Source organism: Panulirus ornatus, chromosome 17, assembly GCF_036320965.1.
Source record: "Panulirus ornatus isolate Po-2019 chromosome 17, ASM3632096v1, whole genome shotgun sequence".
NCBI lineage: Eukaryota > Metazoa > Arthropoda > Malacostraca > Decapoda > Palinuridae > Panulirus > Panulirus ornatus.
Window position 1 is genome coordinate 1791471 of NC_092240.1, and position 27653 is coordinate 1819123.

The window sequence follows — 27653 nt, forward strand, 5'->3', positions numbered from 1 at the left end:
CTTCATTCTGTGCAGCTTGAAACACAGTTGAATGAGCCTCGTCCAGTACAGTATAGGCTTTGTTATGTGGAGGATCTCCCTCATCGAGTTTGTATAACTTTTGTGTTTTTCGCGGAAAACGGTGTCAGGTGAGTGGTATACGTCCACTCATATTAGTTGTCTAGTGTCGTTATGTTACATTAATCCCTCTTTTCCTCGCTTTGTTCATCACGCTATAATTATTTCAGTATAAGATTTTTTCATAGAAGGACCTGCAGTGTTGTGGCCTCTTGACCTAATCTGTTCCTTCCCCACCATTATTGCCCTTATCTTGTCCTCCTCCTCCAGCTTGATCACAGAGCTCCTCACTAGTAAGTCAGGTCACAGAGTTACTGTAATATTCTTTGATCGCTATCTTGAGCGGTATTAATGGCGGACTGGCAACTGGCCGTTACAGACAGACTGAGAATAGACCCTTGGATCGAAGGTCAACCGTTGTGCAAGTGTTGACGGTAGAGGAAAGAGAGTGTTATATGTTGATGTGTGGCATTTAATTGTTGTTGATGGTTTAGAATAGATAGCTACTGAGAAAAGACAATGGATGATGTTTGAGAAGAAACAATATTTGATAATTAGGAATTGACAATTGTGGACAGTTAAGACTGGAAAGCTGGACAGTTGTCATTCATTCACAACATACAAACTCGGGGAAAGCCGACTGGGGAGGTGTAAGATATCAATAATGTCTGGAAAGATACTGTTGTTGTTGTTGTTGTTGTTAGGATCGTCGGAGCTGTTAGTTCTGACTTAATGTTAGCTTTTATGTCACTTTATTTCTTTGGTTATCACCATAGTAGGTTACGTGATGACTGATGATGGTAGCTAACCAAGTCAAAAATTAGGTATTAACTATCGTTATGTGAAGAATGATCAAATGTGTGGGGAGTGTAAGTGATCTTGTATCACGCCCACTAATTTCACTTTACCATTGATGAATATCACCTTCCCTGGCTGGACACACCTTTGGTCTAGGACGGGAAAATAATCAAAATTTTCATGCATGTGGACCTTAAAAATTTTAATTGACAAAGACCATAAAGTCTATTTCAAAAAACAAAATTGTTTTTGATATTTTTAATGATGATGATTGTTTGGATTATCTCAGATGACGAATGTTAAATTTCATGTTCATATCAAAAATCATTATGCTATGTGCCTGCACGTACCCGACCATGAACAACCATGAACAATCAATCATGCAGTTGTCTAATGACAGCTCCTCTGAACCAACGTTGGATCTGATACATCTATTGACCATGACGATACAACCCGTCAGCACGATGGCTCGACCCTGCATATGACACGACACAAGGGTCAGGTCGTCCCCGGGGTCGTACCATTGCGCTCAAGGGTCGTACTGTTGTGCTCGAGGAACGTAGAAGGTCTCGTAGTAGTAAAGTCCGTGTGTAACGACTATTTTCAGTCTCTTGGTTTCTAAATGTTGACACACACACACACACACACACACACACACACATATATATATATATATATATATATATATATATATATATATATATATATTATATACTTTTTTTCTTTTTTCAAACTATTCGCCATTTCCCGCATTAGCGAGGTAGCGTTAAGAACAGATGACTGGGCCTTTGAGGGACTACCCTCACCTGGCCCAATTCTCCGTTCCTTCTTTTGGAAAATTAAAAAAAAATGAGAGGGGAGGATTTCCAGCCCCCCGCTCCCTCCCCTTTTAGAGATTGTATGACGGGTGTCAGGCAGTAGTACCAGCGGCGCAGGACACCCAGGAGCAGCAATGTGTACCGCAGACTGTAGTGTTGCCAGCGCCGCGGGAGAGGCAGGTCAGCATGAGGACCTCTTGCCCTGGCGTGGTGTGCTGCGCCTCCGTCCTGCTGCTGCAGGTGGCGCTGCACGTGGTCTCCACCACCACCATTTCTACCATCGTCACAACTACAAATACGACACGTGAGACTACACCAACAGTCAACAACTCTACAAATGGTTCCAGTAGATCATCTACCATCCCGGCCTCTCTCACTACAGCATCTACTACACTCATTCCATCTTCATCAACAACAGTTGCTTCCGTTAAAACAACTCCAACAACAGTTCCTACAACATCCATAACATCCACGACAGCAGCAGGCTCCCTGCAAACAACAAGGACTTCAGTATTTACTTCTTTCATTTCGTCTTCAACTACAGCAGGTGCTGCTTCTGTACCATCACCAACTACAGCACCTGCTACAGCACTTCCATCCATCATAAGATCTGCAATAACATCATCATCATCATCATCGACAGCTAACGGTGGCCACACCTCACCATTACTGACTCACAATCTTCCTGCCTACGGGCCCTCAGCTGTCATCACATCACCAACCATATATGTTGTAGTCGCCTCCACTACATCAAGTCCCCCTACTGCTACCACATCCTCCAGCACGTCGTCTTTGTCTTCAGAGCCAGATCTCTCCACATCATCGCCTTCCACCTCACCATCCTTCTCAGCCGCGTCACCTCCCTCGGCAACAGCAACTCCAAGTGCATCAGTTTCCTCAGTGACATCATCTTCCTCCACCGCATCAGCTCTCTCCATTGCATCAGCCTCTTTCACCACACCCAACCTCTCCACCTCAACACTTTCCTCAGCTACAGGAGCTACCCCCTCCACATCATCTTCCTCAGCGGTGTCCACGCCCTCGGCCACATCAGCTGCCACATCTGTATTACCTTCTTCAACCACAGTATCCCCTTCCATCACATACTTCCCCTCTGCCTCACCAGTGCCCTCAACCAAAGCAACTCTTTCCAGAGCGTTAACTTCCTCCACTACATCAAATTTCTCGTCTACATCATCTTCAGGTTCGTCACCTACATCAACCCCCCCAGCAACATCCGTGCCCTTGGGGACATCATTTCCCTCAACTGATTCAGTTCCCTCATTCTCATCGCCTTCCTCAGCTCCTGCATCAACTGCGTCAACCACATCAGTTCCCCCACCAACTTCATTTGTCGCATCATCAACTGTCACAACATCTCTCTCCTCCACATCAGATCTCCCCACCACGTCAACTTCCCCCATAACTTCAGCTTCCTCTGCCACATCATCTCCATTAACTACGTCAACTCTTTCCATTAGTGCCTCTACCACATCAGCACTCTTGTCCACATCAACTCCAAACACCACCTCAACTCCAAACACCACCTCAACTGCCTCCACCTCATCAGCCCCGTCCACCATATCGGCTGTTTCCGCTGTATCTTCTACCACAAGAAATTCCTCCACCACACTAACTCTCGCTACCACACCAATTCACTTCACCAAACCAAATTCCTCCACCATACTAACTCTCTCTACCACACCAGCTCCCTTCGCCACACCAAATTCCTCAACCACACCAACTTTCTCTACCACACCAATTCCCTCCACCACACCTAATTCCTCCACCACACCAACTCTCTCTACCACACCAATTCAATCCGCCATGACGACTCCCTCCACAATACGAATTTCCTCCACTACACCATCTCCCTCATCACACGAATTTCCCCCACTACACCAACTCTCTCTACCATGGTAAGTCTATCCACCACATCAATTCCACCCACCTCACAGTCTCCCTCTGTCACACCAACCCCCTCCACCACACTAGCAATCTCGGCCGTAAGAAGTTTGTCCACGCCCGCCATACCACCTCACTCCACCACAGCATCTCCCCTTACCACACCAGCTCCCTCCACCACGGCATCTCCCCCCACCACACCAGCTCCCTCCACCACACCATCTCCCTTCACCACACGAATTTCCTCCGCTACACCATCTCCCTCCACCACACCAGCTCACTCCACCACTGCATCTTCCCCCACCACATCTGCTCCCTCCACCACACCAGCTTTCTTCGCCATAAGAAGATTTTCCACCACACCAACCCCATTCACCCCCTTTCACACACCAACCCCACTCACACACATCTTCACCACAACCAACCCCATCACACCCCCACACCAACCCATTCACCACACCATCTTCCACCACACCAACCCCATCCACCACAACCATCTCCACCACTACCAACACCCCATCCACCACACCACTTCCACCACACCAACCCATCCACCACACCACTCACCACACCACCCACCAACACCCACCCCCACTCACCATCTTCCACCACACCAACCCACATCCACCATACACTTCTTCACCACACCAACCCCATCCACACACCAACTTCTTCCCCCACACCACTCCACCACACCACACCCTATCCACCCCATACCAACCCCACCACACCCACCAAACCCCATCCACCACACCATCTTCCACCACACCAACACTATCCACCATACTATCTTCTTCCACCACACCAACCCCATCCACCACACCATCTTCCACCACACCAACCCCATCCACCATACCATCTTCTTCCACCACACCAACCCCATCCACCACACCATCTTCCACCACACCAACCCTATCCACCATACCATCTTCTTCCACCACACGAACCCCATCCACCACACCATCTTCCACCACACCAACCCCATCCACCATACCATCTTCTTCCACCGCACCAACCCCATCCACCTCAGCATCTTCCACCACACCAACCCCATCCACCACACCATCTTCTTCCACCACACCAACCCCATCCACCATACCATCTCCTTCCACTCCACCCACCATACCATCCCCTTCCACCACACCAACCTCACCCACCATACCACCCCCTTCCTCCACACCAACCCCATTCACCATACCATCTTCCATCACACCGACCCCATCCACCATACCACCTTCCACCACACCAACCCCATCCACCACACTATCTTCCACCACACCAACCCCATCCACCATACCATCTCCTTCCACCACACCAACCTCACCCACCATACCACCCCCTTCCACCACACCAACCCCATTCACCATACCATCTTCCACCACACCAACCCCATCCACCACACCATCTTCCACCACACCAACCCCATTCACCATATCATCTTCCACCACACCAACCCCATCCACCACACCATCTTCCACCACACCAACCCTTTCCACCATACCACCATCTTCCACCACATCAACCCCACCCACCATACCATCTTCCACCACACCAACCCCATCCACCATACCATCTTCCACCACACCAACCCCATCCACCATACCATCTTCCACCACACCAATCCCATCCACCATACCATCTTCCACCACACCAACCCCATCCACCATGCCATCTTCCACCACACCAACCCCATCCACCATACCATCTTCCACCACACCAACGCCATCCACCATACCATCTTCCACCACACCAACGCCATCCACCATACCATCTTCCACCACACCAATCCCATCCACCATACCATCTTCCACCACACCAACCCCATCCATCATACCATCCCCTTCCACCACACCAATCCCATCCACCATACCATCCCCTTCCACCACACCAGCCCCATCCACCATACCATCCCCTTCCACCACACCAATCCCATCCACCATACCATCTTCCACCATACCGTCTTCCATCACACCAACCCCATCCACCATACCATCATCCACCACACCAACCCCATCCACCATACCAACCCCATCCACCATACCATCTCCTTCCACCACACCAACCTCACCCACCATACCACCCCCTTCCACCACACCAACCCCATTCACCATACCATCTTCCACCACACCAACCCCATCCACCACACCATCTTCCACCACACCAACCCCATTCACCATATCATCTTCCACCACACCAACCCCATCCACCACACCATCTTCCACCACACCAACCCCATCCACCATACCATCTTCCACCACACCAACCCCTTCCACCATGCCATCCCCTTCCACCACAACAACCCCATCCACCGCACCATCTTCCACCACACCAACCCCATCCACCATACCATCTCCTTCCATCACACCAACTCCATCCACCATACCATCTTCTTCCAACACACCATTCACATCCACCATACCCTCTTCCACCACACCATTCACATCCACCATACCATCTTCTTCCACCACACCAGCTTCATCCACATCATCAAGTGTGTCCACTGCAGCAGCAGCTTTCATCACCTCCACTCTCCTCAACACATCAATCATCTCCCTCAAATCAACCACCTCCATCACATCAAGAACCTACCCCACACCAAATCCTTCAACTAAATCAACTTCTGCCCTCACATCACCTCTTACCTACGTCAACCGCTACCGCATTAATTCTTTCCCCTACTTCAACTCACTCCACTGCATCGACTTCCACCACCACACCAAACCTCTCGTCATCGACCGTCAGAACTACATCACTCTCTTCCACCCCAACATCTCCCTCTACCTTATTACTTTCTTCCACCACAAATCCCTCTGACACCACAATTTCTTCCTCCACATCGACTTCCACCAAATCAACTTTATCCACTACATCACATTTCTCTGCTGTATCGAATCCTTCTACCACATCAACTATATCTGCATCAGTCCCCTCTATAACATCAACGTCCTCACATGCATCAACTCCCACTGTCACATCAACTTCGTCCACCAGGTCAACTCCTTCCACTACTTCAACTCCCTCTGCCATAAAACACATGTCCACCACATCAGATTTTTCTCACACCACATCAACTCCCTCAGCCACACAAACTCCCACAGGTCTTCCCACCGCCTCAACGACAACAAATCTACCCACCAACACAATTACCTCCACCACATCAATATCCTCCCTCGTATCCACTTCTTCCGCCACATCAATTCCTATCACTAAAACTTCTTCACTGACATCAACTTCTACCCCTTCATCAGCACCCTCCACCCCATCAACTTCCTCCAATGAACAAACTCCTTCCACCAATTTAGTGTTTACCACATCAAACATCTCCACCACATCAACTCTCTACACTACCTCAACTTTCTCCACCTCAACGCCCTCCTCATCATCTTCCACTTTATCCACTACGCCAACTCCCTCCACCACACACATGCCAACCACCATGCAAACATCATACACCACACAAACGCCATCCACCTCACCATCCACCACACAAACACCATCCACCTCACCATCCACTACACAAACGTCATCCTGCCTCACCATCCATTACACAAACGCCATCCACCTCACCATCCACTACACAAACGCTATCCACCTCACCATCCACTACACAAACGCTATCCACCTCACCATCCACTACACAAACGCCATCTACCTCACCATCCACTACACAAACGTCATCCACCTCACCATCCACTACACAAACGTCATCCACCTCACCATCCACTACACAAACGTCATTCACCTCACCATCTACTACACAAACACCATCTACCTCACCATCCACCACACAAACGCCATCCACGACACTATATCGGCCCACTATAACAACTAACCCCACCACACTAACTCCATCCGCCACATCAATTCCACCTACCACATCAATACCATCAACCAGACCAACACTGTCCACTTCACAAAGTTCATCCACCGTATCAGCTACATTTACCACACTAACTTCCTCCATCATACAAACGCCATCCACCGCTCCAACTACATCCGCTTCACCAACTTCCACCTTACCAACTACATCTACCTTACCAACTACATCCACCACACCAGCTTCATCCACCGCATCAACTTCATCCACCTCACTCACTACAACCACCACACCAATTTCATCCACCTCACCCACTGCGACCACCACACCAACTTCAACCACCGCATCAACAACATCCATCTCACCCGCTGGGACCACCGCACCAACTTCATCCACCTCACCAACTACATCCACCTCACCCATTGCGGTCACTACACCAACTTCGTCCACCGCACCAACTACAGCCACCTCACCCACTACGGCCACCAAACCAACTTCATCCACCTCACCAATTGCATCCGCCTCATCCACTACAGCCAACACACCAACTTCATCCACCGCACCAACTACATCCATCACATCAACTCCATCTATTTTACATACCCCATCATCACCAAACCCACCCAACACACAAACGTCATCTACCTCACCAACTTCATCCACCACAACAACTTCATCTACCACATCAATTACATCCACCACACCAGCTACATCTACTGCATCAATTCCATCCACTACGCCATCTCCACCCAACACACCAGCTACGTATATCACACCACTTCCATCCACCGTTCCAACTATATCCACCTCATCAACTTCCACTACATCACATGTATTTACCACTTCAACTACATCAATCAAACGAAGTACTTTCATCACACCAACTCTCTCCACCATATCAAGTAATTCCACCACACCAAATCCATCCACCACATCAGCTCCAACCACCACACTAAATTCACCTACTTTCACTCCCTCCTCCACACTAACTTCACCTACTTTCACTCCCTCCACCTCACCAACTACATCTACCACAAGGACTACCTCCTCCATATCAACTCTATCTACCGCACCAACTTCATTTACCATGTCAGCATCCTCCACATCAACTGTGTCCACCACACTAACTTCATCTACCATGTCATATTCCTCCACCACACCAAATTCCTCGTCCACACCAACTCCTTTCTCCACACCAACTCCCTCCTCCACACCAACTCCTTTCTCCACACCAACTCCTTTCTCCACACCAACTCCTTTCTCCACACCAACTCCTTTCTCCACACCAACTCCCTCCTCCACACCAACTCCCTCCTCCACACCAACTCCCTCCTCCACACCAACTCCCTCCTCCACACCAACTCCCTCCTCCACACCAACTCCCTCCTCCACACCAACTCCCTCCTCCACACCAACTCCCTCCTCCACACCAACTCCCTCCTCCACACCAACTCCCTCCTCCACACCAACTCCTTTCTCCACACCAACTCCCTCCTCCACACCAACTCCCTCCTCCACACCAACTCCCTCCTCCACACCAACTCCCTCCTCCACACCAACTCCCTCCTCCACACCAACTCCCTCCTCCGCACCAACTCCCTCCTCCGCACCAACTCCCTCCTCCGCACCAACTCCCTCCTCCGCACCAACTCCCTCCTCCACACCAACTCCCTCCTCCACACCCACTCCCTCCTCCACACCCACTCCCTCCTCCACACCCACTCCCTCCTCCACACCCACTCCCTCCTCCACACCCACTCCCTCCTCCACACCCACTCCCTCCTCCACACCCACTCCCTCCACCACACCCACTCCCTCCACCACACCCACTCCCTCCACCACACCCACTCCCTCCTCCACACCCACTCCCTCCAACACACCCACTCCCTCCACCACACCCACTCCCTCCACCACACCCACTCCCTCCACCACACCCACTCCCTCCACCACACCCACCCCCTCCACCACACCCACTATATCCATAACACCATCTCTTTCCAACACAACAACTCCATCCCCCATATCAACAACAATTACCATATCGACTCCATCCACCACGCCAACTCCATCCGCTACTCCACCTCAGCCTACTAAGTCAACTACATCCACCACATTCCCTCTATCCTTCACACCAACTACATGGACTATATCAACCCCCTCAACTTCATCAACTCCAACCGCCACACAAAGAACATCATTCTCAACAATTACATCAATTCCATCCACCATATCAACTCCATTTACCACACCAGTTACCTCCACATCAACTATATCCACCACACCAAATACACCTACACAGACCACAGCTACTACACTGACGTCCACCATATCAGCTTCATCCAGCACAGCAGCTCCATCCACCACATCAACTACACCTACCACACAAACTAAACCTACCACACAAATTACACCTACCACACAAACTACACCTACCACACAAACTAAACCTATCACACCAACTACATTCACCACATCAACTACGCCTACCACACCAGCTACATCCACCACATCAGTTACACCTACCACATCAACTACGCCTACCATGCAAACTACATCCACTACAGCAGCTACATTCACCACATCAAATACACCTATCACACCAGCTACATCCATCACATCAACTATATCCACTACATCAACTACACCTACTACACAAGTAACATCCACCACCCTAACTACATCCACCTTAGCAATTCAATCCACCACATCAGCTTCATTCACCACACCAACTCCATCCACCAGATCAACTACACCTACCACACAGACTACATCCACCTCACCATCTCCATCCAACACACCAACTCCATCCACCTCAGCAACTCCATCTACCACACCAATTCCAACCACCACACCAACTCCACCCGCCACATCAATTTCACTCACCACACCAACAACCACCACACCAACCCCATCCACCACATCACCTCCATCCACCACAATAACATCCACCACATCACCCATATTCATCAATCCAACAATATTCACCTCACTAGCATCATCCACCACACCAACACCCTCCACCACACCCAGTCCATCCACCACACCAACTCCATCCACCGCACCAACTCCATCCACCGCACCAACTCCATCCACCGCACCAACTCCATCCACCGCACCAACTCCATCCACCGCACCAACTCCATCCACCACACCAACTCCATCCACCGCACCAACTCCATCCACCGCACCAACTCCATCCACCGCACCAACTCCATCCACCGCACCAACTCCATCCACCGCACCAACTCCATCCACCGCACCAACTCCATCCACCGCACCAACTCCATCCACCACACCAACTCCCTTAGCCACAACTACTACATTTGCCACACCACTTCCATCTATCACATCAACTCCATCCACATCATCAGCTATATCTACCACATCAACTACATCCACCACAACCCCCTCAAGCACATTAGCTATTTTTAACGCGTTCTTTTTCTCTACCACATCAAGCTCCCCCACCTCGTCAACTTCCTCCAACATCTCAACTTCCTCCAATATGTCAACTCGTCCCTCTGCATTAACTTTTTCTACGACTTCTTCGAACTTCATTGCATCAGCTTCCTCTACCACACCAACTTCCTCCACAACATCGACTTCTCCCACATCAACTTCCTTTACCAAACCAACGTCATATGCCGCATCAACTTCCTCCATCACACCAACATCCTCTGCCACATCCAATCTTCCTCCACATGAAACGTTTTTCTCCACATCATCTTCCTCCATGATGTCAGCCTCCACATCATCAACTTCTGCCTCATCACTGCCCCTCATAACATCAATTTCCCTCGGCATATCAGCTCTTAACACATCAGCCTCCTCCAATATATCGACTATCTCAACTACATCAATTACTTCGAGCACAACAGCTCCCTCCACTACACCAGCTCCCTTTACCACATCATCACCCTCTGGCGTATCAACTCCCTCCACTACATCATCTCTTTCCAGCACGTCACCTCCCTCCACCACATCAACTGCCTCCAGAACACCAGCTTCATTTACATCCTACACTACATCAACACCTTCCACCACATCAGTTCCATCCAGCACATCAGTTCCTTCCAGATCTATATCATCCACCACATCAGTTTCAGTTGCCCCCAGCACATCATCTTCCTCTACCACAATAACCACTTCTACCACAACAACTCCTTCCACCACATCTTCTACCTCCGTAACACTGATCCCCACCATAACTCTCTCCACTGCATCAACTCCCTCCACTACATCAACTCCCTCCACTACATCAACTCCCTCCACTACATCAACTCCCTCCACTACATCAACTCCCTCCACTACATCAACTCCCTCCACTAGATCAACGCCCTCTGCTACATCAACTCCCTTCACTAAATCAACTCCCTCCACAGCATCAACCCTCTCAACCACGCCATCCTCAACTACGTCAACCACGTCAACCACTCCTCATCCAGGTATTCTGACCTCAGTATTAAGCAGTCAGCAACGTGCATTTCCCTTTAGTCCCGCAGCTTATGCGTCAGCTTCCTGTAGTGATGCTTGTAGCGAGCCTGCCGTGTAGCTGTGGTGTAGCCCACACTCTTGCTACATCGACCACAACTGCTTCAGAACGTGGCTACACCAGCGGCGTCAACCGCGAATCAAGTTGTTGATATTTCTAGCAACTTTACCGTCAACCATCGATGATGTTGGTGTCAGCAGACGTTCCTGGTCTGTGATGTGGCTTATGTTAACAACTCGTCTGGCTGATCTTTCCCTAGCTTGAGCGTCAACCTGAAATGGTTTGACTTCTGCATTTAGCTTCACTATCAGTCCCAGATATTGTCGACCTTTTCACTAGCTTTACTGCCAACCACAGATGTAGCTGGCTTCCCCCCCGAGCTTCAGTATCAACGTTCCTGACTTTGCACGATCTCGAACACCATCCACAAATGTACTAGACTTCTGTTCCAGCTTGGTTGTCTCGCACCACAAACGCTGCTATTGATCTTACTCCCAAAACCCTACACAAACGGACGTACCTTAAGTAAAACGTCTCACATTCTACAACCTCCATAACTTATCCTCCTCCATGACTAACTACTAGCTGTTTAAAGGATCATACAACTGCTCACATACCCTCGCTAACTTTACGTTTAACCATTTCCGTGTCAATTACACTCTCGTCGTGAATTTCCCTAAGTATATTTTTTTCATATTTTACGATAAGTAAATTTCATATTGCAGCATAAATATCCTAAAATTCTACTTTATTTTTCAAACTCACGATTGATATTGTGTAAGGTTATAGCTCGTCATGCTCACATTTCTATATATATTCTAGCTAGAATTCTCACTTGACAGTAGATAACAACATGTGGAACACATTCTTGTGGTAATTTAGCGACACCAGTTCCTCACGTCTGGAGAACCAACACTGTGGCTGCTTAATGTTATGGCACGATACCACCTGAGGATAACACTCGTGATATCTGTAACGTTATCGTAACTCCAGTCGTTGTAGCCTGGAGGAACCAAACCTTGAACTGATCCAGTTACATTAACAGTTATAGATGATAGAGAATCATAACTGTAGTGCCGCTGTTGTTACATGTTGTGATGGTTTAGTCACTTATCGTATCTGATCCTTCATCCGTTTCGACCGGTGATCACAAGCACAACTTTACCATTCACTTCTCACAGTCTTCACTGCTCACCTCTCACACTTGTTGCCACTCACCTCTCACAGTTATCCTATGCTCTCCCATGTCACAGTCATCACCTCTCACACTTGTTGCCACTCACCTCTCACAGTTATCCTATGCTCTCCCATGTCACAGTCATCACCTCTCACACTTGTTGCCACTCACCTCTCACAGTTATCCTATGCTCTCCCATGTCACAGTCATCACCTCTCACACTTATCCTATGATCTCTCATACATCACAGTGACCACTTACCACAGTTAGCCAGTGCTACCTCATATTTCACAGTTATCATCTCTCACAGTTATCCTGTGCTCTCTTATTTGTCACATTTATTACCAGGTAACAGTCACATTTGCTCTCTCACTCACTCACTCACTTATCACAGCAAACATTAGCCTGTCACGGTTATTGCGGCTCATCTTTCACAGTTGTCACCTCTTACCTGTAACAGGTGTAACAAACAATAACGTATGTCCAGTATTTGTCTTATCTCTATTACCTTTGTTACAGTCGCTATCACCAGCCCGTCGCCAGTTAGCTATCATTTCACAGTTATCACTCTATACCAGATATGTCACCAGTCACCTGTCACACAGAACCATCCTTCTATCTAGGACTATCGTTTTCTATGACCAAGCTCGCTGGCCACACCTGCAGCCGAATCACAACCAGGCTTGCTACAACTCCATAACCTAAGCCTCGCTAATACTCCACAATCCAAGCTTCACCACAACTCCACAATCATACCCTCACCTCACCTCGCCTGTACAACCACTGCCTCTCCACAACTCCACAGTCCTTGCCTTACTACAACTTCAGAATCACAGCTTGACCGTAGCACTACAATCACAGCCTGACTACAATTCCACAACCACAGCCCTTGCTACAACAACCACAACTTTCACTTATACCAGGACTCACAATCTCCTGAAGCTTGAATTACAGAAACGGCTTTGTTTTGATATAGAAAATGCTTCTTGACATGCACTGTAGGTAGGTGTATGAGGTCAGCGAAAAATGTTTGCTGTCCTTGAAGAATATATATATTAAACCAACGTTGGTATGACAGTGAGAATATTGAAGGACAGGAAGAAGGTTCTAAGAGAGCTGTGTCCTAGTTCTAGTAGATGATGTCCTTGTAGTCAGTTCTCCCAGTAAGGATATGCCTAAGGATTCATTGCCTAAACTTCTGTAATTGGTTTATGAACGAACTTTTCAATTACATTGTGATTCTTGTTTGTATTATACTTAGAAATTGATGCATATGTGTACTGAAGAAGAAAAGTATATCTTGCTAGATTATAATATCTGCTGTGATATCTATTTCTAAGGAGAGAGAGAGAGAGAGAGAGAGAGAGAGAGAGAGAGAGAGAGAGAGAGAGAGAGAGAGAGAGAGAGAGAGAGAGAGAATTTGTATCAAAACAGGACGAAATTTGCCCTAAGGCAGGGTTAGCGAGTAGTGGTCACTCCCTATTATGGTTGTCACACTACACTTGTTCTCAGAAACTAGAGTTAAATTGAGAGAGGAAACGTCTGAATTCACAGACGAGATGTGTCGGCAAAATTCATCATTTCTCTTTCATTCTAACTGGACCTGACTGAAGGTGAAGCCAAGACGAAATTTTATCAGATTACAGTGTGCTGTCTAGATCTTCATACTATATAGCAATGAAAATTCGTGTATATATATATATATATATATATATATATATATATATATATATATATATATATATGGTTTAGTTCTCAAGCTCTAATGATACGTGAGGAATTCAGTGTAGCGTGTGTGTGTGTGTGTGTGTGTGTGTGTGTGTGTGTGTAAAGGGGTGGGGGGGTTCACGGAGACTTCAAGCCACCATTCCTGAGTTCGTCAGTGGCTGAGAATTTCAGAGAGCGGGGGTGAGGTGGCGTGTGTGTTATCATGTTATCTTGCAGTGATATAATGACATCTTGGAGGGGTCGGGGAGCCCTCACAGCTTTATATATTTACACATTGATACTCGTTTGTATGTACTGATATTTGTGGACCGAAACTGTTAAGTATGGCAGTGAAACATATCAACATTTTCTTAAACTCTTGTACTTTTTTGAGTTCTTCCAACCCAGTTTTCAAACACCTTAAAAATGACGTTTGTAAGCTGAATATGTGACTCATTCTTAACACTGGGAATCAATTATCCATCTGGATTTTGCAGAAAATGTCAGCGGTTAGTGCCCCCAGGGAGCATGAGTTAGTGATTTTGTTCCATATACATCAACAATAAATCAAAGTAAGAATACTAAACACATTTCTACAGAAAACATTGTCTACAAAAGATTTACCAACCACGTATTTGCAATCAAAGTTTTTCGTATGAATTGGGTCACACTGCCACACTAACTATTTCGTTTAAGCTGTATGAATTTCAGTACAGTTTGGCCGACCAGAAGGAAAATTTACCAAAAGAACAAGAAACGAGTAATAGTGTAGATTTACTAGAGTGATAAAGTCCATTAAGACATTTCTAAAAGCGTAATAAAACGTTCGGGAAATAAAAACTAACAAATCCAAAGATTAAATTCTGACTCAAGTGATCTGTGGGATGTCCACATTCTACAATGTTGTCGCAGACGAGATCGAGCAGTGTGACCGAGAATCGTCCCTTTCAGGTCGGGTCGCGAGAGATCTGGTTCATGGTAGCCTAACCTAAGACACTGTTTACTCACAGCGTGGTACATGTCCTTGGATGTGTCTCATTTAGGACCGCCGATCTGCTGATGCGCTATCGGTAGTACGCTATAATTTGTCCTCGAGGTAATGAAACACGCGAGCCCTTACTACCGCCGCTACGTTCTAAATTTTTCTGGAATTTGCGGTCGAAGTGAGGAAAGGAGGTCGAGCGACGCTCTGGTGTCAACCCGGTGCCCTGATTTCTTTACTGCCGTGCTGTAAAGATTTAAAAGAAAATGGCGTTCAAGGTTTATTACGTAAGGTGTCTTGAGGTAAGGACCGTCTGAGGCTACACGACTGTCTCCATGACGACAGGGAAAACAAAATAAACACACCGAGACCCTCACGAGATGTAAGAAGCGATATCCAGGTAGTGAGTGGACGGCAGCCTATGTGTTGTCTGTGGGAGCATGCCACTGTTGCTGCTGGCTAACTTTGGTAGTGTCTCTGTTGTTCCTAGGCTTTGTTGATGCTGGGAATCTGTTAGTGCTGGGGGTCTGTTGGTCCGGAGCTGTTGCTGGCTTCTCTTTGTTGGTACTAAACTCTACGGGCGCTGGTGTTTGTTGATGCTGAGCTCTGTTCGTGTTGAGTTCTGCTGGCTCTTGCCTCTAGGTAAGAGTGCTGGCCTCTGGGTGAAACCTGACATCTGGATGAGAGTTTTGGTCACTGGGTAAGAGTGCTGGCTTCAGTGTGAGTGCTTGCCTCTGGGTAGGAGTCTGGTGCGTAGCGAAACGCTTAATGATCACTGTAGGTGTATGGGGCAAGACGATATGGGGGCACCTCAAGCCCTGTGTCCCCACTCCTTGACAGTTGATGAATGTTTGAAAATTTTCCCACATTTACATAACTTGTAAATAGTGAAAGTTATGATGAAGTAAAAGAAATGATAGAAGGTATGGACTGAAGTCATTATTGTTTGTATTGAATTTCCTTTGTCTACAACTTTCTTCGTAGACTCAACATATCATGGAAGAGAGAAATTCTTTTTAAATGAACAGATCTTAACGCCTCCTGTGTCTCTTCGATAGCTTTTGAGTTATCTTAGAATGTTAAAGGAAAAATTGAGCTCAGGCAAGTCATGTAGAAGCCACTTTCCCACCTTTTGATTACCGAAATAATCTTGTGATCTCGACCAAAACTAACGCCACAGGACCGACACCACCATCGCCTCTATACCCGCGAGTGTTCAGGGTTCATTATGTGGGCTGACAGACAACAACACCAGATGAATCAAAATACAATATTATCCGCTTTTTGTGAGACGAGGAAGAAACAGGTGAATCTACTAACACTTTCCCTCCAAGAAAGAAATAAGCACAGACACAGTCACCTAAATGACCAACATAACTGTCTGGTCTGCATGATTTGCCGAGACAACTTTCGAATCACTAAGAAACGTCGGAATTTTTTTTTCGGCATAGTATTATTAGGCTTTATCACACGTACCATTTGTGCACTTCATTCTTTATCTACGTCCAGAAGACAGTGTGAGCGAAGCCTTTGGGCCATACTCCAGCAACACGAGTCATAGGCAAGGTATTGAAATATTTCTCGACAGTAACAGAAAAAAAAACACTCCAAAAACACCCCAACAGTACCAACGGAACACATTCTCTCCAACGTCAACAGGAAAGGCTTCTACCTCACCACCGGTATTAAGAGATCACACTCCCAGCTGCTTGCCAGCGGCAATAGCAAGCAATGAATAGATGACGTAATATTTTGCTACTTACCTTCGCATCACTTGACGCGTAAACTGAATGAAACTCCAATAGAAAAGATGAGTATACAGACCTTGCGATAGGAAGGCTGATCACGGCATTTCACTTCCACATTTCTTTCCCTCGATACCAAAAGTGACGATCCATATATCTTATGACGTTAGCACATCGATGACAGTAGGATAACGTATGTGTTCATAGCACGCAGGAGGGGCGTGTGGCACTCGTTAGTGAGAGCCAACACACAGGTGGCATGGCTCGTACCTAACTATATAATATGGTGTGTGTGACCCAACACACAGGTGGCATGGCTCATACCTGACTATAATATGGTGTGTGTTTAGTCGCGCCTTCATATGTAGGGCAATCACAGGCAGCTCACTCCCTCCCTACGTTGCTTGGATCAGTTTTGTTTGTGTCACGTGAACTCCAACGCCAACTTCCTATCCTTATTTATCTTTCTCTTTTGTAATTGTATATCTGTATACTATAGAACTAAAACTAATGTTTAATAGTCATATATATTCATAACTATAGATGGATAACATCTATACTTACTGGAATACATATCTACTTACTGATACATTAGGGTTAGATTAAGAACTATTGGTGTAGAAGGCGTAGTAAGGATGCATGTACTGAGGGTATGGTGAAGGTGCTTTGGTTAAAGATGAAGTGAATTTGGGTTTGTTATGTGTGTAATGTTGATGTGTTTGTCGAGCGTGAAGTGAAGTTGGTTTCATCGAGAATGACGAGAAGTGTCCCTCCGTGGTGACCATGGAGGGACACAACCTGTGTTTGCTCATGAAACTTGACATTTCCTCTGATATACGAGTTCATACTGACGGGAGAATGACCTGGTAAAGGGAGTCTTCACTATGGTGTAGTCTACCTGAACTCTTGAACTCCTTCAGAAGCAGCGGCTGTTGTGACCTTCCGAGGCAACCCGAATGACGAGTCGACCTGGGGCTACCTACGACGGGAGGCCGACTTCGGGACGCCCCTGAGGAGGGTGAGTGTCTGTCTTCGCTTCCAGGTGACCTCCACCTCCGCCAGCGGCATCGTCCCTCTCCTCAGCTACAGCCACCCAAGCTGCTACTCTGAGTTCTCCCTGAGTGAGTTGCTCTTCCTCGAGGTAACTCGTTGTGTTGTTAATCTTGTGTCTCGGGTCTGAAATACTTTGTTGCCGTTCTGACGTGGAACACTTGACTGTATCTGTTGCTCTTCACGACCATCACCTGAACCGTTGATCTTTCACAGAATATCAAGCCTTACTTGACCACAGTACTTTACTAGACTCTTGTTCTGAGCTACACAAATTTCATCCGCAGGATTTCCCTTCCCCTCGGTCGTTTCTGAGCCACATATGTTTCCATAACCTTTGATTTTGGAAGAAATAATGAAACATTCTGGAATGCCTGACTAGCTTCTATTCCTCCTCACAATCAACCATTGGAGCAACTCCCTCTACCCGCTTATTCTTTCGTATTCCATAACCTCTTCTGGTCTTGGATCAAATATTACTCCTTCCCCTGGCCAGACCTTCATGGAACGCTCTGCCTTCCCTCCTCCTCAGGTCTCCACTGGAATACATCCGAACTGGTGCTGGAATGCTGCAACTTCCGTGTGTCTTTGAGGGTGATGCTAACAACTCGGCCGACGCTGCTGGAGTGGGAGTCCCTGTGCCTCTCCGTAGACCTGGACACCCGGAAATATACCCTCATGCACCGCCAGCAGCAGGCTAAAGGTGAGGCTGCCAAACATGGCCACGTTTCCCCCACTGAGAAGAAAATCATTATATTTGGTAACAGAAATCTATTGACTTTCAACGAGCTATCAACTGTCCAAGTTATACAGTAATACATATTTACCGTAAGATGAAGTTCATGTCTGTGAAAAGTATACGTATTGGGGATTGCCATCATATTTGCCGACTCGTTAACAAATTTGATATCATCAACAAACTGACGTCAGGGAACACCTACTCTGAGACCCTCGGAACAACATCATGTGATGAGGTGTTTAGATGTCAGGACATCCAGCCATGTGTTCATGAGTTAGAGAAATTACACAAAAAAATTACCATCCCAGGTTATGCGAGATGTATGGATGACGTTATACCATCTTATCAGTTTAAATCATTCCAACATCAACAGAAACAAAATTCTTCTCCAAGACAGTTTCAGTACACACTGACCTCCTCTACAATGTCGGATAGAGTCAGATGAGGAAGACGCTTTCTTTTCCTATCTCTACATTATCATGTATGTATATGGATAGTCAATGACTAGGGGACCTTTTGTCATGATTAGATACCTATACCTTAGTCGTTAAGCCCTATTTTTTGGCGTGTTGAGGGCTGAGTAGTCATGATAGAGTGCCGACCTTGTCCATGAATGCAGCACGGAGCAATAACAACCTGATCCATATCCCGTCTGCTGCAGTTGCTGTAGTTCTTTACATCCTCGACAGGATGCGTGACCATGCTGGGCCAGTCGGCCCGCGTGCGAGGTGAGGGCGTGATTGTGGTGGGTCGGGAGCAGCACCAGTATGACGGGGGTCTCACTCACTCTCTCCGAGGCTCCCTAACACACCTGACAGTCTTGGGAGACGCACTGTTGCCAGCCGCCATGCTTACGTTCCTGACCGATTGCTCGTGGGTACCACCGTTCCCTTTGTTTGGCCTGAGCGTCACAGACGACCTGGATCAGTGGGAGAGACGTGGAAATATCCTGGGTTTCACTGAGCCACAAGCAAACCAGTTCTGTCTGAAGCTGGAGGCGTTGATCATGCTGCCGTCGAGACACACACAGGACAGGGGGAGTGAAGTGTGTCACAACCTGGGAGGGTCACTGGTGCGACCAAGCTCATCTGAGGAGGATTCAAACCTACAGACGAGATTCAGCGACTACGTAGCTCCTTGCACGAACAGCTACGGTTCCTGGGTCTGGGTCGATGCTTTCAGGAAGTTTACCAAAGTTGGTTTGTGGAGCACAGTGTGGAAGACTTTCCCTGTGAGAAAGAAACACCAGTGCTTGTCTCTGAGCGTCGCAGAGAACAACACCTGGCTGGAAACTCCCTGTGAGGAGAAGCTGTGCACTGTGTGCCACGTTGTGTCCCGGCCACAACTGACCCTTCGCGGGGGATGTCGACTCCCTGAGGACCGTCACTATACATTCACGTACGACGATGATGGCCACCCGAGTCTCAAGAGTGCCCGCGGTGTTATGATAGTGTGGGATAGGGACAGATGGGTCGTAGAGGCCCTTGGCGAAACAAACTCCATAGCCCTGCAAGACCTTCGAAGTAGCTTCGATATCCTACCTCTTGGAATAACAAAGTGGCGTTTCTCCGCTGCAGAGACGGACTGCCTGCAGGAGACACAGCTGCTCTTGTCTGTGTGTGACCTGGACCAGTTCGCCTGCAGTGACGGAATGACCTGTGTGCCATGGAGGGCCCGCTGTGATATGTTAGAGGACTGTACCGACGGCACTGATGAGAAAGACTGTCATGTGAAGTCAGTGACCACAACAGGGGAGGCCTATGTTCCCCCACCTCCCCTACCAGACGAAGCAATAACCATCACCATGAGCCTTCACACCATCACGATGAAGGAAATGGACCTGTCCACCTCGAGGATGGTTCTTGAAATTTCCCTAAGGCTGAGCTGGAAGGACCCGAGGGTGACCTTTTACAATCTGCATCCCGGAGAGAACACAGTGGGTGACGCCCCTGGCGTGTGGACACTGTTGGTTGGAGGGACGACGACCGGCTCAGCGACCACCAATCTCACCATCGTCCACGCCTCCCTCACCGTCACTCGACCGCAGGACACCCCGAGGGGCAGCCTCCTGTCGCAAGGTGAGACCTTCCCCAGTATGTGATGCGTCTGAGACCCAAGCCCAAGTGTTGTTGTGACAGGCGAGATAAAACTGGTGTTCACTGTGTGGTGTATGTATGCATGTGTACTTGTGTATATCTATTTCCGTGTATACGTGTGTTAATGCGATGTGTTTGTGTGATATGCATATTCATCTAGGAACTGGTACTATGTATTTTTGTTCATTTTGGCACATACTTTAGAAGGAATTTAGCAAATTTCTAACTTTGCGTTCATTCAAATCATAAATCAGTATACCGCGTTCAGTAAAGATGATAACCATATTAAATCAATATTCCAGATTAGTTATTAACATGTATCGCAATACAACGTCAAGTGCTGTTTCATGAATCGGGTAACGCTACGTTTGCTTACAATCTCTCAATGTTCAAGTGAAAAATTAGACCTGAGTAGCATTTCTTTACCTCAATGATTGTATAACTAAATCATGTGGACAAAAAACGAATATTCAATGACAAAAATCGTAGAGAGATTTATACGAATGCTGTAGATTACGTTCTGTATCATTTTGTCCAAAAACATCTTCCTGTTGAACAGTTGGGCCCAGATCACTGTTGTCTCGACCATCTTTCTAGAGCTTGATGCTTGTGAAGACGTGTATACACGCCGAGGTCAAGCTGCTTCTGATAACGATGAGTTATATGAATACACCTTTGATCACTTACTATGCTGTTATCAGGTGATCAGCGAGGTTTCAAATAACACGTCCACTGAAGACTCTTGGAACTCGCTTACTTTTAATCATATTTCATCACTAGAATCTTAGATTATTCGCCACACATATCTCTCACTATAACAACTATTGTAAACAAATAACCGAAACGTGTTAGATTTACGATTAACATCAGTTGTATGAATACGTAAATGAAAGTTTTATAACGAACTAAGAATGAAAAACAATAGCTGGACCAGACGTCCCACGCATTACAAGGTTATACATGCAGTGGGAGCTTGCATGGTCGTAGCGTTATCTTGAACACCTGAGAATGGTATATTATCATGTTGGCTTTTCAGGTTATTTCGTTGGGTGATTTCTAAATGACAGTTCTGACCTCTAATGACCCTGGCAGTCTATAGGATTAAGGCCGTAAGAAACAACCAAACCACAAACAACTTCCCGAGATGTGTAATATTTCTCCTCTGCAGTGTACCAGGCATCCTGAGCTACACATAGCATTACTAACTGTTATAACTGCCTAACAGTTTGTCCTCAAGTTCTGAATACGTTTCTCCGTCAGTATGTGGGGCACAGAGGACGGCAACACTGTTTGGTGGTCACCATTCTGTTACGTCTCTTTAATTTAGTGTATCCACAGTGGCTCCTGCTTGTAATGGAGTGACACTTTACACACAGTAATCAGAAGTGTGAATAACATTCAGTTTAGATCATCTGTATCATCATACACGTGATCATGTGTATGACTGTATCATCATATCAATCATGCACGTGATCATGTGTATGACTGTATCATCATATCAATCATGCGCGTGATCATGTGTATGACTGTATCATATGAATTATGCACGTGATTGTAATTCCCCGTAACCTTGACACTTCGCCCAGGTCCTGGCTACACCCACGAGGACACTTGTTGGCGTGTTAAGATTTCATTTTCCCATTAGCCTGGACATATAGCGTTCAGATGTCTTAACCCATGAGATCACATGGCATTAATGTGCTCTTCATGGGATCTGCTCTGGTTCACATCTTTTCCTGCCAGCCTCCAGAGGGCTGTTTCGTATGATCTTCATGAATACGTATGATTTCATGATTGCTTTTGCATTCAGAAGACAACAAGAATAGAAAGCCGGTAGATGGAAACTAAGTAGTGTATCGAGAAGTGGATTGTGGAAGATCCAGTACAACTACAAGATGCGTCAAGATATATCGCTGTCGCTAAGATGGCTCAAGAAATATCAGGATGAGAGTCACTGAGCGTAATGTGCTCCTTACCTGCCTACTGTTCAAGTGTAAACAAATATTCATCGACAAGAAACCTAACCACTGAAAATAGTTTGATTATATTTGTCTTCTTTCACCCAGACGTGGAGTATAATGGTGGCCACAGTGGGCTGGGACTGTGGGCACTGTACACAGTCGAGTCAAAATGTGACTTCGACCTTCGTTACTTCCCCTTCGACACTCAACGATGTAGAGTAACCCTGTCATTCAAGGTGGGTACCGAGGCTGATTTGGATCTTGTACACTATCCTGGGTCTCCTCAAAACTGTGGCTCCATAAACTCATCTTCTGTACGTCCTGTGTAATTCTATGTATTCAGTTGGGTCTCTCAGATTCAGTGAAGTTCTGTGTGATATGTGGGTATCATGTAATCACTTAGGTCCCGTATATCCAGTTTCTCTGTAATAATTTCGGTTTTTTCAGCTTCGCTGGCCTCCCTACTCACGGGTTCTGTAGTTTATAAACGTGAATATCATCCAGCAAAGAGGTAGTCAGTAAGAATGATTGGCATCCGCCAGAACTGCCTTCTCAATAGATACGTAAGAAAAACTATGTAATGTTGTCCTGTGTCACATTGCAAGATCGTACAGAAGTGTGAATCATATGACATGAACCATGATGAACTGTACTAGGATTCTAAGCTGACAGGAGCTAATGAGTCGAAAGTTTTTCATGAACAGCAACATTAGAATCGTTTAAAAACTTACTGAGTTTAATTATTCTTTTCTTCCACAAAATTGTTTCACACTCAGGTGGGCTTAAATCTACTCCAACAACCCAAAAAAGAGGCAGTTTACACTCTCGCTCTCACCTAGCACAGGTACATCATCTTTATTACCACAGCAATACAATGTGTACTTACTCTTCCTAATAGATTATAGAGAAACTAAACCTAAGGATAGGAGTTTATGCCCTTAAACACGACGATGTCACCCTTAGCTGCTGTGCTCGAAGAATTACTATTAGCCCGCACTCAGTGTTGCCCAGCTAACCAGCCCTACCCTCAACAGAACCTGGCTGGGACCGAGATGAGGCTGGTTAAGACGGAGGCGACGAGAGAGGCTCTCAAACTGTTCATCGGACAGACCATCTCCGGATACAAGGTAAACACTGGGAACAACAGCCAGACTCCCAGTTGTAATGTGTACGAGGCGGTTTGTGTGGATGATATGATGATCACACTGTACCAGGTCTCGGATGTCCCTGATGTTCGGTTTGTGTGGATGATATGACCACACTGTACCAGGTCTCGGATGTCCCTGATGATCGCTGATTCGTGCAAGAGTTTCATTAAAAGTGTCTAACCTTCAGGTACACGTGATTCCAGGTCACTCATTGATGATATTCAGCACAAACCTCAGTGATAAATCTTGTGTAAAACTGTTTATGTAAAACTACACAAGTGTTTCGTAGTTCATCATGCATGACGTAAGTCACTGTGATGAAAATATCATTCTTTATTCCAAGTTTTATCAGAGATTGTAAGAACACCATAAGATTCAGTTATCATTAATTCATCTTCAGAAAAATGATATTTCCTAATGATAAGGTAATGGTATGAAAACGTCAATAATAATAGTAGTAATGAGACAACAGATAAGCATTACTCTCGCACAGACAGACACAACAGATAATTCATGCGATGGAAAGTCCAACTCTGACCAACGACCACACATTTAATCCACTTGCCGCCACCTGCCGCAGGTGGAGTGGTCCAGGGTGGAGCAGAGTGCGGTGGACGGTGTGCCCGCGGCTGTGCTGTCCCTAAGGTTGGCTCACGGTGCCGGCCGGCTGGTGGCGGTCATCCACGTGCCCACACTGCTGCTGCTGCTGCTGCAGTACTGCCTGCTCTTCCTCTCTGTGTACAGAACTACGGTTAGTCTCCCTCTGTATACATGTATTAATTTTCTCTTTCTCTGTTCAACGATTTTTTCCCTTTATCATGAATGTATGATTCAGAAGTAACAAAGGCTTCTTTTGAAGACTTATCTACTGCCATTTATTCATATTCTAAATCTTAGATAGTTGACTGGAATCAGATTCTTGGAACTGTGAAGACTTACGTGTGTGTGTGTCCTTCCCAGGTGCGGATGGGAGTGGGCGTGGCGTGCCTAGTGGGCGTGGTTCTGGTCTTCTGGGGCTCCTCCCTCGCTGGCTACGTCCCAGACACACCCAGCACCACCTTCCTTCACGTCTGGTTCATTTTTACCTTCGTCTTCGCCTTCTGCGTCGTGTTCGTCATCATAGTCACCGCTTGGGGCTTGCAAGGCACCGCACAGGCACCTTCCTCAGGTATGGTGATGGAGAGAGTGAAAGGAGACGGTTGTGATGTATAATCTTATATATCTTATAGTCATGAGGATATATTTCTCATATGTTATTATAACCATGAGGATATATTTCTCATATGTTATCATAACCATGAGGATATATTTCTCATATGTTATTATAACCATGAGGATATATTTCTCATATGTTATCTTAACCATGAGGATATATTTCTCATATGTTATTATAACCATGAGGATATATTTCTCATATGTTATCATAACCATGAGGATATATTTCTCTTATGTTGTTACAGCTATGAGGATTAACATTGTATATAGTGTGATTGATCTGGCGTGACCAGCACGAATGAAAGTTTGATCTAGAGTTATGAAGCGAACGTCAGACAAGGCCAGGTGGTACTTTCTCCTCCTGCTAGAGACACAGTTGTTAATTTAAGTCTACTCAGATCGTTTCATAATGAAATCTACAGTAGTGAGTATGGGGGATGACAGAGACTTTGACGAGGTAGAGGGGGATCTTGTGTTAACTAATCTTGTGGGAAATGTACGAAGTGTAGTCTGACTGCTGGCTGCTCCGACCGTTCCCTCGACAGGAGTGTGCTCGTCCAGGGTACACCCGCAGGAGGCCAAGGAGTGTTGGAGCAGCAGGAGGAGGGCGGCGGCCGCCCAGCACATCACCAACAACGCCCACAAGATCAACACCACGGCGCTCCTCCTACTGGGCGTGGGCGGCCTCATTGTGGTCATCTGGTACTTTGCTACCGCGATCAACCATGACTGAGGCTGACCAGCAAACACCTCTCTCTCTCTCTCTCTCTCTCTCTCTCTCTCTCTCTCTCTCTCTCTCTCTCTCTCTCTCTCTCTCTCTCTCTCTCTATCTATCTATCTATCTATCTATCTATCTATCTATCTATCTCTCTCTCTCTCTCTCTCTCTCTCTCTCTCTCTCTCTCTCTCTCTCTCTCTCTCTCTCTCTCTCTCTCTCTCTCTCTCCTTTATATTCTTGCGATGTTGGGATTTTGAAAGTTTATAAGCGTTTCACAAGTTTTTAAAGATTCTAACTTGGGCAGTGCCATGCCCTCAATACGTTTTCCTTAAAACCTATGATAACCAGAGTGTACAGTTTACCTTCATCCCGGCTGACAGTGGTCACTTGGTCCACGACACAGCTGACAGTGTCCTCTTGGGTGGTTGGGGCGATATCAAGTACAAAATCATTAGATGTATAATTATCTACACAACTTTCCTCATATATAGTTGTAGTTGTCATGTGATGTGAATATCTATATATTTGTACGTCTCTTCTAATTGTGAAGAAATCCTGTCGTAACCCAGAGATCTTTATTACCCTTTTGATGCCTGGCACGTGAAGACTGCTGACGAAGATTGAAGATAAATGAAAGATTGCTTGATGATAAAGCTGAGTATTACGTGGTCAGGGTCATGTGATCAGTCACTACAGTCATGAGTGTTTGGTACGCGAGAGTTGTACACTTTTGGGGTCCACGTTTTAAGTATGTATATATATATATATATATATATATATATATATATATATATATATATATATATATATATATGTGTGTGTGTGTGTGTGTGTGTGTGTGTGTTGTGATTAATTTGAAGATAGTGTAGCACAGGGACTGTTATGAGACTGACTCATGCACATATCTGAAGAAAAACTTATATTCCATGATGACATTATACTAAAAATTTACTTTAACATTCTTGACCCTTGATAATATATTTTCTGAAACATATTTATCAACAATCACTTTCGAAAGATATTTTCTTTGCTACCGGGACACCACTCCGGGTCGTTCCTCTGTATGTACGCCGGAACGCTCTGGAATGGTATCTAGGTACCTAAGACAATGTAAAGCAATTTGTGGTTCACTTCATTCGTTTTGTTTGCACCGAGCACTGACTGTCGTGTTATTCCTGATCCTGTGTTCATGTTGCTACCTGACACTGTTGTGCGTGTCACATCTTAA

At 46.3% G+C, this 27653-nt stretch overlaps 2 protein-coding genes across 4 annotated transcripts; both read left to right on the forward strand.

Moving 5' to 3' along the window:
• Positions 1–26989, forward strand: LOC139754498 (uncharacterized). 3 transcript variants are annotated; one of them, XM_071671774.1, is made up of 9 exons: positions 1–128; positions 18419–18619; positions 19081–19251; positions 19977–21365; positions 23450–23580; positions 24379–24471; positions 25073–25243; positions 25453–25660; positions 26253–26989. In XM_071671774.1, exons 3-9 carry the CDS (start codon positions 19146–19148, stop codon positions 26438–26440), a joined length of 2286 nt encoding a protein of 761 aa, XP_071527875.1. In that variant the 5' UTR covers positions 1–128; positions 18419–18619; positions 19081–19145; the 3' UTR covers positions 26441–26989. The 3 variants fall into 3 exon arrangements, with proteins under 3 accessions (XP_071527875.1, XP_071527876.1, XP_071527874.1); XM_071671775.1 differs by having other exon boundaries at positions 59–128; positions 18422–18619; XM_071671773.1 differs by lacking the exon at positions 1–128 and adding an exon at positions 1847–1977.
• On the forward strand, positions 1992–7531 carry LOC139754490 (uncharacterized; the record flags this gene model as incomplete). The annotated part of the gene is made up of 4 exons (XM_071671755.1): positions 1992–3272; positions 4329–4968; positions 5470–5854; positions 5970–7531. Coding segments are annotated over 4 exons (3747 nt in total), but the record flags the coding sequence as incomplete, so codon positions are not given.
• Positions 26990–27653: the final 664 nt, after the last annotated feature.